Source organism: Polistes dominula, unplaced genomic scaffold (assembly GCF_049000335.1).
Source record: "Polistes dominula isolate Pdom_NZ unplaced genomic scaffold, Pdom_raw_medaka contig_79, whole genome shotgun sequence".
Classification (NCBI taxonomy): domain Eukaryota; kingdom Metazoa; phylum Arthropoda; class Insecta; order Hymenoptera; family Vespidae; genus Polistes; species Polistes dominula.
In genome coordinates this window covers 3,434,100-3,443,774 of record NW_028300916.1, presented here as the reverse complement: position 1 = coordinate 3,443,774, position 9,675 = coordinate 3,434,100, and the positions used below count along the sequence as shown (strand labels likewise).

Sequence of the window (9,675 nt, the reverse complement as noted above, 5' to 3'; positions counted from 1 at the left end):
CCAATACAAATTCAAGACACTAGTAACTAACGACAAGTTACTAGAATAATTTGAACCTATATGCAACCCTGATGCAACAAAAATTCTTGACTTTTATTGGTTGTTTAATCCTATTTCGAAAAAATATGAAATAATAATACATGTGTTTATTTTTACAAAAAAAAAAATGATTATACATTTATTTCATTGTTTTCTTATATAAATTTAAATATTTAAAGTGACTATTTTAAATTAAATGTTTACATATAGGTTTAACATGCAAAATGTAAGGTTATGATATAATCCTGAATGCAATTCAATGTTGTTAAATGAAAACACGTGTTTGTAAAATTAGTAACAAACATGTGATTAATTACTAAATTATTCAAACATTTATAGTAAAGCAGTGACTGAGCAATAGAGCAATCTTATTTATTGTTAATTATACGTTTATTTAACTAATTTAATATTTAAAAAAACATTTAAAAATTTTAATATGGAAGTAAAAGGTGAAATTGAACTTGACAGTAAGTGTTATAAAGCTTCTGAAAATTATTGGGATCGCATTCCTCCTACTGTTGATGGAATGCTAGGTGGTTTTGGATTTTTATCAGGAAAGGAAATTGATGGTTCATCAAGATTTCTATCTTCATTATTTAAGGTACAATTTATAGAATGACCATAATGATTCTTTTTACATATTACAATTTTCAAGAAAATATAAAACAATACTTTATGTTAAATGCTTATTAATGATTTCAGTTAATAAATCCACCATCAAAGCAACATGCATTAGACTGCGGTGCTGGTATTGGTCGTGTAACGAAAAACTTATTATTAAAATATTTTGAAAATGTTGACTTATTAGAACAGAATCCTAAATTTATTGAATCTGCCAAAACGTATTTAGAAAGCAATATATCAAGAATAGGCTTCCATTGTAGTGGTAATATTTAAATGATTAATGTATACAAAAACAACATTTTAATTCATTCATTAAGTATATTTTTTTTATATAAATAATTTAAAAGCTTTACAGAACTTTCATCCAACGCCACAGAAGTATGATGTTATTTGGTGCCAATGGGTTCTAGGTTATATTAATGATGAAGATTTAATAGGATTTCTTAAAAATTGCGTGTAAGTTTAAATATATTTGAGAAATAAATATTAATATTATTTTTATATATTATAAAATGACGATATTTGTCTGCAGGTCAGGTTTGAAAAAAGAAGGTGTATTAGTCGTAAAAGACAATGTAACTAAATCTGATGTTTTGGAGTTCGATACTACAGATTCTTCTATAACAAGACCATATAAAGATTTAGTAGGTATATTTAACAAAGCTGGTTTGATTTGTATAAAAAGAAAATTGCAAAATCATATGCCTCCTGGTTTATATCCAGTTTATATGTTTGCTCTTAAACCAAAAAATTAATCAGCGCAAACAAAATAATTAATAATAGAGCAATAGATATAAAATAATTTTATTTATATTACTTTCTTATCCTCTTTATGTACATTTTTCTAATATAAATAACTTCTTAATTGAAATAAATCAAAATGAAATAAAATAATTAATCAGATTAAAAGTGAGTATTAGAATTTTCTATTTTTGATGTGACGACAAATGAAATTTTACATTCTTAACAAATTTAACACTTGTGTTCGATGATGCTGTAACAAAAAAAAAAAAAGAAAACAAAAAAAAAACTAATGTAGACTTCATTTTGTGCTATGTGCAAGTTATTATGAAATTATCTTAAGACTCAATGTGTGCAATAAACAAGATATTTTTTTAATATAAAAAATGTTTTTTTATTTAGGTCGTATTTTTTCATACATAAATCGTTGATTACTATCTTGAGGAGAAGCACCTATAAGACGCTTTTTAACAGCATGAAAATGAGTCAAAGCAAAATTGTATAATTCATTTTCCATTTTCCAAACAACCGTTTTTTGAATTTTTTCAATTGTTTCCGGTAACGGATCAATTTTTTGTGTAGTTTGTCGTAAATGCGATCTGTTATCTGAAAATATTATCATATTTTATACGTTTAACGATAAAATATCAATATATAAATTTAAATCATAAACATTTATCATTGTCTTACTGTGTAAAAATGATTCGTATGCTCCTTTAAAGAATTTTGGTAATATAATTTGTAAAATTTGTACAAATTCTGCTAATTCTTCGGTAACACCTACTAAAAGATAGTGCCTTTGTAAATTTCTTTTAGCTTCTTCTAATGCCCATTTATTTCCAACTTCCCTATTGTTAAATAAAAATATGAAATAAACATTCACATATATATTTTCATATTAGAATCTTACCAACAAGCTGGATCGTGACCACATAAAAAAGGAATTTGAAGCCACATATTATTAGGATCGCAGTCAGGTTGACCAATATTGACACATTCATCGAACGTCTTCAACAATAATATTTGATTATTTACTAATCATATTACACAATATAAATATAAAAATGATTTATTAACTAACTTTAGTATCGCCATGTTTTTTTCTTATTAGATGAGGCCTAAAATTATCACCATATCTTAAAAAATAATAATAAGATACGAATCTGTCTAAAGGTTTGCGTAATATATTTATGTAAAAAGGAGTTTGTTTTACGCCAAATCTGAAAAAAATAAAATAAAACTTTCTCTGTTAATTAAACTTATTAAAATATAAACCCCCTTACCATTTATATATATATATTTGTTTAGATATAACATATAACTTACTTTTCAAAATTTAAAAACGCCATATGACCATGATAAAATGCTGGCTTTATTGTATTCCACCTTGATATGTTATTTACAAATTGAAGCTAGGATTGAAATAAAAATTAACAAATAATATTATATACAAAAAGTACAATAGAAAGAAAGAAAGAAAGAAATTAAATAATTATTTTAATGTTGAATACCTGATTGAAAAGTGTAAGCGTATGCATGTTATTAGTAACATTAATATGTAAAACATGATACTTGTTTTGTTTGCATAAATCATAAACCAAACCCACAAAACTCGTAGAGGCTGTCTTTGGTACTCTGTTATATATAATAACAACTTCCTCATAATTACTAGTTGGTTTATACAGTCGTACATCAGATTTCACTTTATTATCTTTAATTTCATTTTGAACTTGTTCAACGGCATCGTCTGGAAGTACGAATGGATACTCTATGTTATTCCATCACCTTTAACAAAATTAAATATTAACAAAATACACTTGTTAGTGATTTATATTAGTTAGGACAAAAATATAGCGCATACGTAGTGATTGGTAATTTTCTTCCAAAAAATTTATTCTCAATTTCAAATAAAGAATTATAACCGTTAATATTAACATCAGAATCCATTGGGGCGTAAGATTTCTTAGTATCATTTTTCCCTCGTTTTATAACATTATACACATTCTAAAATATAAGGTTAAGACGACAAAATACTTTACAAAATCAATTTTTTAATTAAATTCTAAATGATTTCAAATAATTGGAAAGAAATTTTTCACAAGGTTTATATTAACAAAAACCTAACTCACACGTTTCACATTATAAGGTAATACGTATGTACTAAATTGTGTATGTACATCACGAGTTTATGCATTATTTCCGATACATCGAAACAATAATTCGATATTTTTCAAAAAGATCTATATCGATATTCAAATTTACATCTAGTGTTATCGATAGCTGCATCGATATAATCGAAATTAGTATAATTGATATATGTTAGTTTTATTTTCCATGCTGTTTACTATATACAGATAAATATATACATTTTTTTATTGTAAAATAAATTTAATAAAATTGGTAATAATAATTAATTATTTACCATTAGTAACGGGATCTTAGAGACAAGTTCAACGCAATAAAAAGTGTATTAGTTGAGCTCAGCTGTGCTAAAGTTGTTAGTAGTAGTATATACAGTAGTAAAGAATATTATATTAAGTGCAATTTTATCCAAATTCTTGTAATACATCATTTTTTCAGACCATTTTTTATTATATTGCTATAAAATAATAATATTAGTAAATAAACTTTCCATTCATTTACTTATAAAACATGCTAGTATTAATGACGATGCATGGTTTATGTAAACATAATTGATAACAATTTAATATACTGTATGAAAAATTATTTTGATTCACTATAAAGGAAATTAAACAGACGTATTTAACGAATAATACAACGTATATTTAATGATAAAAATCGTATGAATATATTTTAATAAAATAATTGACACAAATTCAATATTATTGTTTCTTAGTGTATGTAGACTTGTATCGTGAGTGAATGAAAAATGTTACAATTGGATAAGCTATTATTTTTATTAAACTGCTTTTGAATCTTTATTTATACATTTTATCATTATGGCTGATCGTTTAACACAATTGCAAGATACAATAAATCAGGTAAGGTTAGGATTTAATTTTTTAATTATTAATAGTTTTATCAACATTCAGACATTTATATTTATAGCAAGCAGAACACTTTTGTAATAGTGTTGGTATCTTGCAACAATATTCTACGCCAAGCAAATTTCCTGGCTTTGATAGAATTGGTACTCCACAACCTCATCAATCACAAGAAGGTTAAATAAAATGATAGTATTTTGAATTACACATTTTAATACTGTACACATTTATCAATTTTATCTATATCTATATATCTACATATTTTCAGATTACGCCTCACTGTTTGCAACTTTAATAGCAAGATGTGCTAAAGATATTGATACATTAATAGAAAGTCTTCCAAGTGAAGAGGCATCACAAGAACTTCAAGTAGCTAGTTTAAGTCGTTTAGAACAAGAAAATCAAGAAGCTGGTAAACAACTTGAAGAAGTAGTAAGACAAGGAGAAGCCTTACTTCAACGAATTCAAGCGGCTTTGCAAGATATTGCTCAAAGTCAACTAGATATGCAGAATCCAGCATCGACTGCTGTACTTAATATCAATTTAAACCCTGCAATGACTTTTAAGCAAGAAAATTTAAGTTCTACGAACTCAGTGCCTTCCAATAATGTGCACCAACTCTCAAGTTCATCACCAAGTTCAATGAATCAATAATAAAATAATTAATTTTATGTAAATTTTCGATCAGCATTTTATTTATTATCAATTTAATTTAATTCGTAATGGTGTAATTATATTAATTTAATATGCATATTTCAATTATATAAATTATTCTTACAATATAAATATAAATATAAATATGCATATGAATATATATGTTTTTAATATAATTTTTGTATTTCTTCAATGATATATTAATACCAAATAATTTTGTCATATTTTTAAGTTGTTCAGTAATTTAAATATTAGATCTGAAGTTGCATTTGATCGCATTGCTTTCAGAGAAATCTGGCGGTAATTTTAAGAACTATAAAGTATTTAAAATTATACCATGATTATACTATTGTTTGTGGTTAACGTTATGTTTTGTATTAGTGTTTAATTTATTTAACATACTTAACAAAGTTTATCTATTATTTTATTTTTCGTAAAACAAAAGTGTTTGAGAAACATGATATTTATTTCAATATCAAATACATAATATGTGACAATGGAGACATAACCATGTTTGTCACACTTGTTGAATATTTGATTATAATTTATTCTATGTCATAATAATTTCTTTTTTTTTTTTTTTTAACAAAAACCTATATAATTTGTATATTACTTGTATTATTAGTATCTATATATATTTATTGAGTATATTTAAGTGACATTTTGATAAGTTATTTTCATTAAAATTGATAATATAACTTTCTAAATAATGGATTTAGAAGCATCATTAGTTGAACGTTTACAAAAGCTAAGACAATGGCAAATCGAACAACAGGAACGTCTTATAAGACAGCAACAAGAACAAAGAGAAAAATTGACTCAGGAACAGTTACGCATGTATAAAGCTTTAAGACTACCCATCCAGGAAATAGGATTGGATAATAGAACATTGTGTGAAAATAGCTGGTACGAAGATGCATGCTCAAGTATGAATACAACTGATCGTACAGAACATAGTAATCAAGAACAATCTGCGAATGATAATAGTGAGATAAATAAGTCTGATTATACATCTTCATTTTCTAATTTTAATACAAGCTCTGTTGATGAATCTTTTCAAGAAAAGCATTCTCCAATCGAATTGAATAAATCTTCAATTAATGTTAATAAACAAAATTTAAGTAAACTCAAATATCAAGTAGACGACGATGAAAATGATGCCAACAATGATTCAAGTAACGAAAATATACATATGAGATCTGAAAAAAAACAAATTCATCTGATTGACGATTTATTAGAAGGAATAGAACCATTACCACCTGATATCAAAACAATAGATGGAGATAAAAGTGTTTTAATTGATGATGTTCCAGTTCCATCCTTAAAGAAAGATTTTCAAACTTTACTAGAAGAGAAGTTGGAAGAATATGAGCCGATACTTAACAAGGAATTAAATAATAAAATGAAAAATCCAATTAAAAAGCCATTTTTAAAAAAAGGACAAGGCTTAGCCAGATTTAGAATGACTGAAACGTCCAAAAACATTCCAATTAATATTAAATCTTATAATACTCCTGTATCGAGTAAACAAGTTACTAATAAACAAATCAATTCCACAGGTAACAAAAATGATAGTACAAAAAATAAGAATAAGCATAAGTTATCAGTGGATGTTCCTTCGAGAAAATGTACTACTATTACTAAGGTGGCACAACAAAAATTAAATTTAAAGAATGTCCCTCCTCCACGTAAAATTTATTCTGGAAGAAACGAGACTGTATTATCAAATATTGAATCAAATATAAATTCAAGTATTATTGAAATAAGCAGTTCTGATATTGATTTGAAAACGGAGAGAGAAATGGAAGAAGTAAGGATATTTGAACTTTTAGAAGAAAAAGCTGAAAATTCTAGTTTGTGTTCAACCTCTAGTACTGTAGTTGCATTTCTACAACAATCAACGCCTTTTAAGATAAGACAAAAAATTAGAGATACAGAAAATAATTTGAACAATTCAATACAAGAAAATATTGTTTACAAAGTTAGTCCTAGAAGACATCAATTGACTAGTTCTAAAGTAATATCACCAATTCAAAAATCTGAATCTGATGTTAATTCTTTTTGGGAAACAATCCCTAGAAATAATTCACATGAGAATACAGAAAATATGCAAATGTTGAAAAAACAAGGTATAACTAATGCTTTATTAAAAAATGAAAAAGCTGATCAAATGTTCATCCAAAGTCACGTAGAACAGCATGTACACGACGAAACGAATTGTGACGAAGTAGATGTAAGTTTACATGTTAGATTTTCTGAATATAATGAATATAAAACTATCGGATTAACTGATACTTCTAGTGTATCTAGCGAATCTTCATCACAGAAAAATTATAACGATGAGAAAGCTTGGAGTGATTGCAGCGAATTATCGGATTCCTCCGAAACAAATATGCAATCAATAGAATGTGAAACACTTAAAACAGATGAAAACACAGGTGAAATCTGTGACTTCATCGATACGTGTACAAATGAGATAAAGAAAGAGGAAATGAATCAACATGAAATAAAAGAAACGCAGGAAACTATTTTTAAATCTGAACTTTTGAAAAATCGTTTATTAGAATTAGAAAAAGAAATAGATATTTTTCGCAAAGAAAATACAGCTTTATCATTGCAACGTCAAAAATTGCAAGAAGATCATCGACTTTTTTTAAAACAAATAAAAGAAAAAGAATTAATATTAGAGAATGATAAAAAAAATGGAAGATCGTGTGCAGGAGGAAAAAGAAAATTAATACGCGAAAAGAGTGTACTTGAATCAAGATTACGTGATTTTCAAGAAAAGGTTCATCAAAATAAAATGGAAAGACAACAAATTCATGATTTAAAAGAACAATTAGAAAAATTACAAATTGAATTTAAAAACAGAGAAAGTAAATGGAATGCGACACAAGCAAGACACAGAAGTCAAATGAGAATATTAAAATTGGAAAATCTACAATTGAAGGAAGAAGTGGAAAGATTAACAAAAATAAAAACAAATAATCTTAAAACTATTAAGAAAGTTGGTAAATTTTCTAATACAAAAGCCTTGCATCAAATTAATAAACAACTTAGTGAAGAAACAAAAGAAATTATAAAAAATGATTCATCGTTAGAAGATGATGACAAAATGTTGAAAACAATGTTGGATGCTATAAATTCGGAACATGAACATAAAGAAAAAGACTATGCAATAAATAATCATAGTAATGAAGATCATAAGAATAATAATAATAATACCGATATTCCTAAACAGTATGAACAATGCATGCAAAATATTACAAAAAAACGTGATTTATATGAAAATTTATTGAAGGATGCTACAACATCATCAGATTTGAATAAATTAAAATGTGAAACAAATGGTAGTAAAAAGAATCAAAATAAAAAAGAAAATGAAAATGAAAATAATAGGTCACAGATAGATAAAGATAAATGCACAAATAAAAAAGATAAAGTTACACAAAATTATGAAGATGATAATGATATATTAAAAACTTCTCAAAAATTACCATTAGCATCCATTTCATCTAAGGAATTATTACATATGCAAGAAAAAAGTGTTTCTCCGAAAGAACTTAGAACTAATGAGCAACAAGTGCAATGTATTGAACATCCTAATGGTTGTACAGAATTTTGGTATCCAAATGGTAATGTAAAAAAAGTTTTTCCTGATAAAGGTATAACAAAAATGTTATATTATAATGGTGATGTTCGTGAAACGCGAAATGATGGAAAAGTAAAATATTTTTATGCGTCAACACGGACATGGCATACAACAATGCCAGATGGGCTTGAAATTTTAGAATTTCCAAAGTATGTTGGAAAAAAATATATATTTAAAAAAACTTATATTATTCAATAAAAAATAAGAATTTTGTTATAAGTTATATCAATATTTTGTGCAGTGGTCAAGTGGAAAAGCGTTCGCAAAATGGCATGGTTGAAATATCATTTCCAGACCGTTCGACACAAATAATACAAGTAGATGGATATGAAAAGTGGGAATTGCCAGATGGAACAATTTCAGAAACCTTTGCAAATGGAGAAAAAGTTGTTATTCTACCTAATGGACAACGAGAAATACATACAAAAGATCATAAAGTAATAATAATAATAAAAAGAAGCTTAGAATAAATTAAACCCTTTTATATATATATATATATATATTTTTTTTTTCTAGAGACGAGAATATCCTGATGGTACAGTTAAATTGATTTATCCAGATGGTATACAAGAGACACGTTATTCTAATGGTAGAGTAAGACTTAAAGATCAAGCTGGTAATCTTTTAATGGATTGTCATTATTAAAAAAAAAGGATATTCGTATTATTGTCATACAATGATATAAACTAAGAGTATTAAATTGAAAATATAAATTATATGTATCATATAATTTAGAAATGCAACTATTTGTGTATGATATAATGTATAATTATTTTTATCTGGCATCAATAAAACAACAATTGAATTTTACGTGATAAAGCCCTGATTATCGAAATATTCTGTTATTATTCTGTTCTGTTAATTTGATAACAATACGTTCACAAACATGGCTGACAAAAAACATGGCGTCTCGAGAAGTACCACCACTGAAATAAAAAACGTAGCAACGATTGTAAATTA

General features: G+C 26.0%; 4 protein-coding genes across 7 annotated transcripts; 3 read left to right on the top strand and 1 right to left on the bottom strand.

Annotated features, from left to right (window-relative positions):
• The first annotated feature begins 70 nt into the window (after positions 1–70).
• Positions 71–1,791, top strand: Ntmt (N-terminal methyltransferase). Its single transcript, XM_015335775.2, has 4 exons — positions 71–640; positions 742–925; positions 1,011–1,119; positions 1,196–1,791. The coding sequence occupies exons 1-4, from the start codon at positions 476–478 to the stop codon at positions 1,416–1,418; spliced, it is 681 nt and encodes a 226-aa protein (XP_015191261.1). The 5' UTR covers positions 71–475; the 3' UTR covers positions 1,419–1,791.
• LOC107074383 (Heparan sulfate 2-O-sulfotransferase) lies at positions 1,774–3,550 on the bottom strand. Its single transcript, XM_015335767.2, has 7 exons — positions 3,266–3,550; positions 2,916–3,151; positions 2,731–2,816; positions 2,486–2,624; positions 2,315–2,412; positions 2,095–2,252; positions 1,774–2,010 (listed from the first exon to the last, which is right to left on the bottom strand). Exons 1-7 carry the CDS (start codon positions 3,375–3,377, stop codon positions 1,799–1,801), a joined length of 1,041 nt encoding a protein of 346 aa, XP_015191253.1. The 5' UTR covers positions 3,378–3,550; the 3' UTR covers positions 1,774–1,798.
• A 108-nt stretch (positions 3,551–3,658) lies between these two features.
• Positions 3,659–5,219, top strand: MED21 (mediator complex subunit 21). 3 transcript variants are annotated; one of them, XM_089170897.1, is made up of 4 exons: positions 3,659–3,804; positions 4,262–4,406; positions 4,474–4,585; positions 4,678–5,219. In XM_089170897.1, the coding sequence occupies exons 2-4, from the start codon at positions 4,365–4,367 to the stop codon at positions 5,061–5,063; spliced, it is 540 nt and encodes a 179-aa protein (XP_089027023.1). In that variant the 5' UTR covers positions 3,659–3,804; positions 4,262–4,364; the 3' UTR covers positions 5,064–5,219. The 3 variants fall into 3 exon arrangements, with proteins under 3 accessions (XP_089027023.1, XP_015191262.1, XP_089027022.1); XM_015335776.2 differs by having other exon boundaries at positions 3,703–3,901; XM_089170896.1 differs by having other exon boundaries at positions 3,703–4,406.
• Positions 5,220–5,355: 136 nt separating this feature from the next.
• On the top strand, positions 5,356–9,534 carry Sas-4 (spindle assembly abnormal 4). Of its 2 annotated transcripts, XM_089170877.1 has the most exons (4): positions 5,356–5,575; positions 5,783–8,864; positions 8,957–9,152; positions 9,232–9,534. In XM_089170877.1, the coding sequence occupies exons 2-4, from the start codon at positions 5,899–5,901 to the stop codon at positions 9,358–9,360; spliced, it is 3,291 nt and encodes a 1,096-aa protein (XP_089027003.1). In that variant the 5' UTR covers positions 5,356–5,575; positions 5,783–5,898; the 3' UTR covers positions 9,361–9,534. The 2 variants fall into 2 exon arrangements, with proteins under 2 accessions (XP_089027003.1, XP_015191263.2); XM_015335777.2 differs by having other exon boundaries at positions 5,356–8,864.
• The last annotated feature ends 141 nt before the right edge of the window (positions 9,535–9,675 follow it).

Coding starts and splice junctions, on each gene's coding strand:
- Ntmt (XM_015335775.2), top strand. CDS start 476: ATGGAAGTAAAAGGTGAAATTGAACTTGACAGTAAGTGTTATAAAGCT. Junction 641..741: donor TTCTATCTTCATTATTTAAG/GTACAATTTATA, acceptor TAATGATTTCAG/TTAATAAATCCACCATCAAA. Junction 926..1,010: donor AATAGGCTTCCATTGTAGTG/GTAATATTTAAA, acceptor ATAATTTAAAAG/CTTTACAGAACTTTCATCCA.
- LOC107074383 (XM_015335767.2), bottom strand. CDS start 3,377: ATGATACTAAGAAATCTTACGCCCCAATGGATTCTGATGTTAATATTA. Junction 3,152..3,265: donor AGAAAATTACCAATCACTAC/GTATGCGCTATA, acceptor TCGTACTTCCAG/ACGATGCCGTTGAACAAGTT. Junction 2,817..2,915: donor CGCTTACACTTTTCAATCAG/GTATTCAACATT, acceptor TTTCAATCCTAG/CTTCAATTTGTAAATAACAT.
- MED21 (XM_089170897.1), top strand. CDS start 4,365: ATGGCTGATCGTTTAACACAATTGCAAGATACAATAAATCAG. Junction 4,407..4,473: donor TGCAAGATACAATAAATCAG/GTAAGGTTAGGA, acceptor TTATATTTATAG/CAAGCAGAACACTTTTGTAA. Junction 4,586..4,677: donor ACCTCATCAATCACAAGAAG/GTTAAATAAAAT, acceptor ACATATTTTCAG/ATTACGCCTCACTGTTTGCA.
- Sas-4 (XM_015335777.2), top strand. CDS start 5,773: ATGGATTTAGAAGCATCATTAGTTGAACGTTTACAAAAGCTAAGACAA. Junction 8,865..8,956: donor GAAATTTTAGAATTTCCAAA/GTATGTTGGAAA, acceptor TATTTTGTGCAG/TGGTCAAGTGGAAAAGCGTT. Junction 9,153..9,231: donor TACATACAAAAGATCATAAA/GTAATAATAATA, acceptor TTTTTTTTCTAG/AGACGAGAATATCCTGATGG.